Source organism: Pygoscelis adeliae, unplaced genomic scaffold (assembly GCF_000699105.1).
Source record: "Pygoscelis adeliae isolate BGI_AS28 unplaced genomic scaffold, ASM69910v1 Scaffold294, whole genome shotgun sequence".
NCBI classification, from domain to species: Eukaryota; Metazoa; Chordata; class Aves; order Sphenisciformes; family Spheniscidae; genus Pygoscelis; species Pygoscelis adeliae.
Window position 1 is genome coordinate 468675 of NW_008824722.1, and position 1263 is coordinate 469937.

At 64.8% G+C, this 1263-nt stretch overlaps 1 protein-coding gene across 1 annotated transcript; it reads right to left on the bottom strand.

Annotated features, from left to right (window-relative positions):
* Window positions 1-341: 341 nt before the first annotated feature.
* On the bottom strand, window positions 342-1022 carry LOC103916309 (protein lin-7 homolog A-like). The gene is made up of 2 exons (XM_009323281.1): window positions 864-1022; window positions 342-711 (listed from the first exon to the last, which is right to left on the bottom strand). The coding sequence occupies exons 1-2, from the start codon at window positions 1020-1022 to the stop codon at window positions 562-564; spliced, it is 309 nt and encodes a 102-aa protein (XP_009321556.1). The 3' UTR covers window positions 342-561.
* Window positions 1023-1263: the final 241 nt, after the last annotated feature.

Here is a 1263-nt window from a genome sequence, read left to right on the forward strand (position 1 = left end):
CCCATGCCCTTGCCCCTTGCATCCCTGTTCCCCACCCCCCACCCTCCCCCTGCAAAAAAGCCTGGCCCATGCCCCTGTGATGCCCAGCCTGCCAGGGGAGAGGGGTGCCAGCTGGGGACACCCCGGGGACACCCCTGGGGTGGGGAGAGGTGGGGTGCCCAGCCGGGCACCCAGGGGAGTCAAACCAAAGGAAAAGCCTGACTGTGCCCAGGTCTGGCTTGGTCGCCCCCAGCTCCGGGGGGGGCGGATTTTTGTACTTTATTTTGGTTGTGTCCCGTTCCCAGAGCCTGGCTCGCCCATGTACCACCCGGAAACGCCCATTAAAAACAAGCCCCTGGCTGTGGTTTTTTTCAGGGCTGCGTCCATGTGTCTGGAGGGGGCGTCAGGGGCCACGTGCCCCCCCCCCTTGGGTCCTGCTGCAGGCAGCTCCTCCACGCCCATGGGGCAGCTCCAGCTCTTGTGCCCTCTGGCTGTGCTGAGACCGGCCACAGCTCAGTGCAGGAATGAGCCAGCCAGCTCCTCCAGAGTGCAGGAAGGCTCCTCGAAGGAGGGGATGCAACGTCACTCCGGGGGGGCTCCGGCCACCCGCACCACCAGCTCCATGGGCTCCTTGGCTTTGTTGCGGTAGGCCTGGCGGATGATGTCCACAGCCCGCTGGTGGGTGACGTTCTGCAGGTTCTCCCCGTCCACTGACACCAGCTCCTGCCCGGCCTGGCCGCCGCAAGAGAAGGCAGCAGGATGAAGTGCAGATGCTTTTGGGGTGCCAGGGGGTTGCCAGCACCCAGCGGCACCGCAGGATGGGGGTATCTGGATGCCTGCCCACCCCCTGGGGTGTGCTGTGTCCCCCTGAGGTCCCCCTGTACCTTGAGGATGCCGCTGAGGAAGGCAGCTCCCCCAGGGAAGATCTTCTCAATCTTCACCACTGGCTGCGCCCTCGACTCGATGCCGCCGGAGATGCTGATCCCTGCGAGGTAGCCGTGAGACCCTCGCACCTGGGTAGGCTGAGACCCCCACCCACTCATGGGCACGGCACCCCCCTCCCCTGGGCAGATGTGCCTCTGTCCTGCCCTGTTTTGGTAGGTCCTACAGGGACAAGGGCACCGGACAGTTGCAGCTCCTCTTCTCCCCATCTAGTTTTCAAGGAGTAGGTAGGGGCAGTACTCGGGGTTTTGCTCCCTGTCCCCTAAGTGGGGTGCCCCTTGCCAAGGGGCTTCCACCCATCCCAGTGATGCTGGTGCCAAGAGAAGGGTCCCCACCCCACCC

Bases quoted from the DNA above. Each gene is read 5' to 3' on its own strand.
- LOC103916309 (XM_009323281.1), bottom strand. From the start codon at position 1,022: ATGAGTGGGTGGGGGTCTCAGCCTACCCAGGTGCGAGGGTCTCACGGC. The intron at 712-863 runs GTACAGGGGGAC...TGCGGCGGCCAG, and splicing joins TCCTCAGCGGCATCCTCAAG to GCCGGGCAGGAGCTGGTGTC.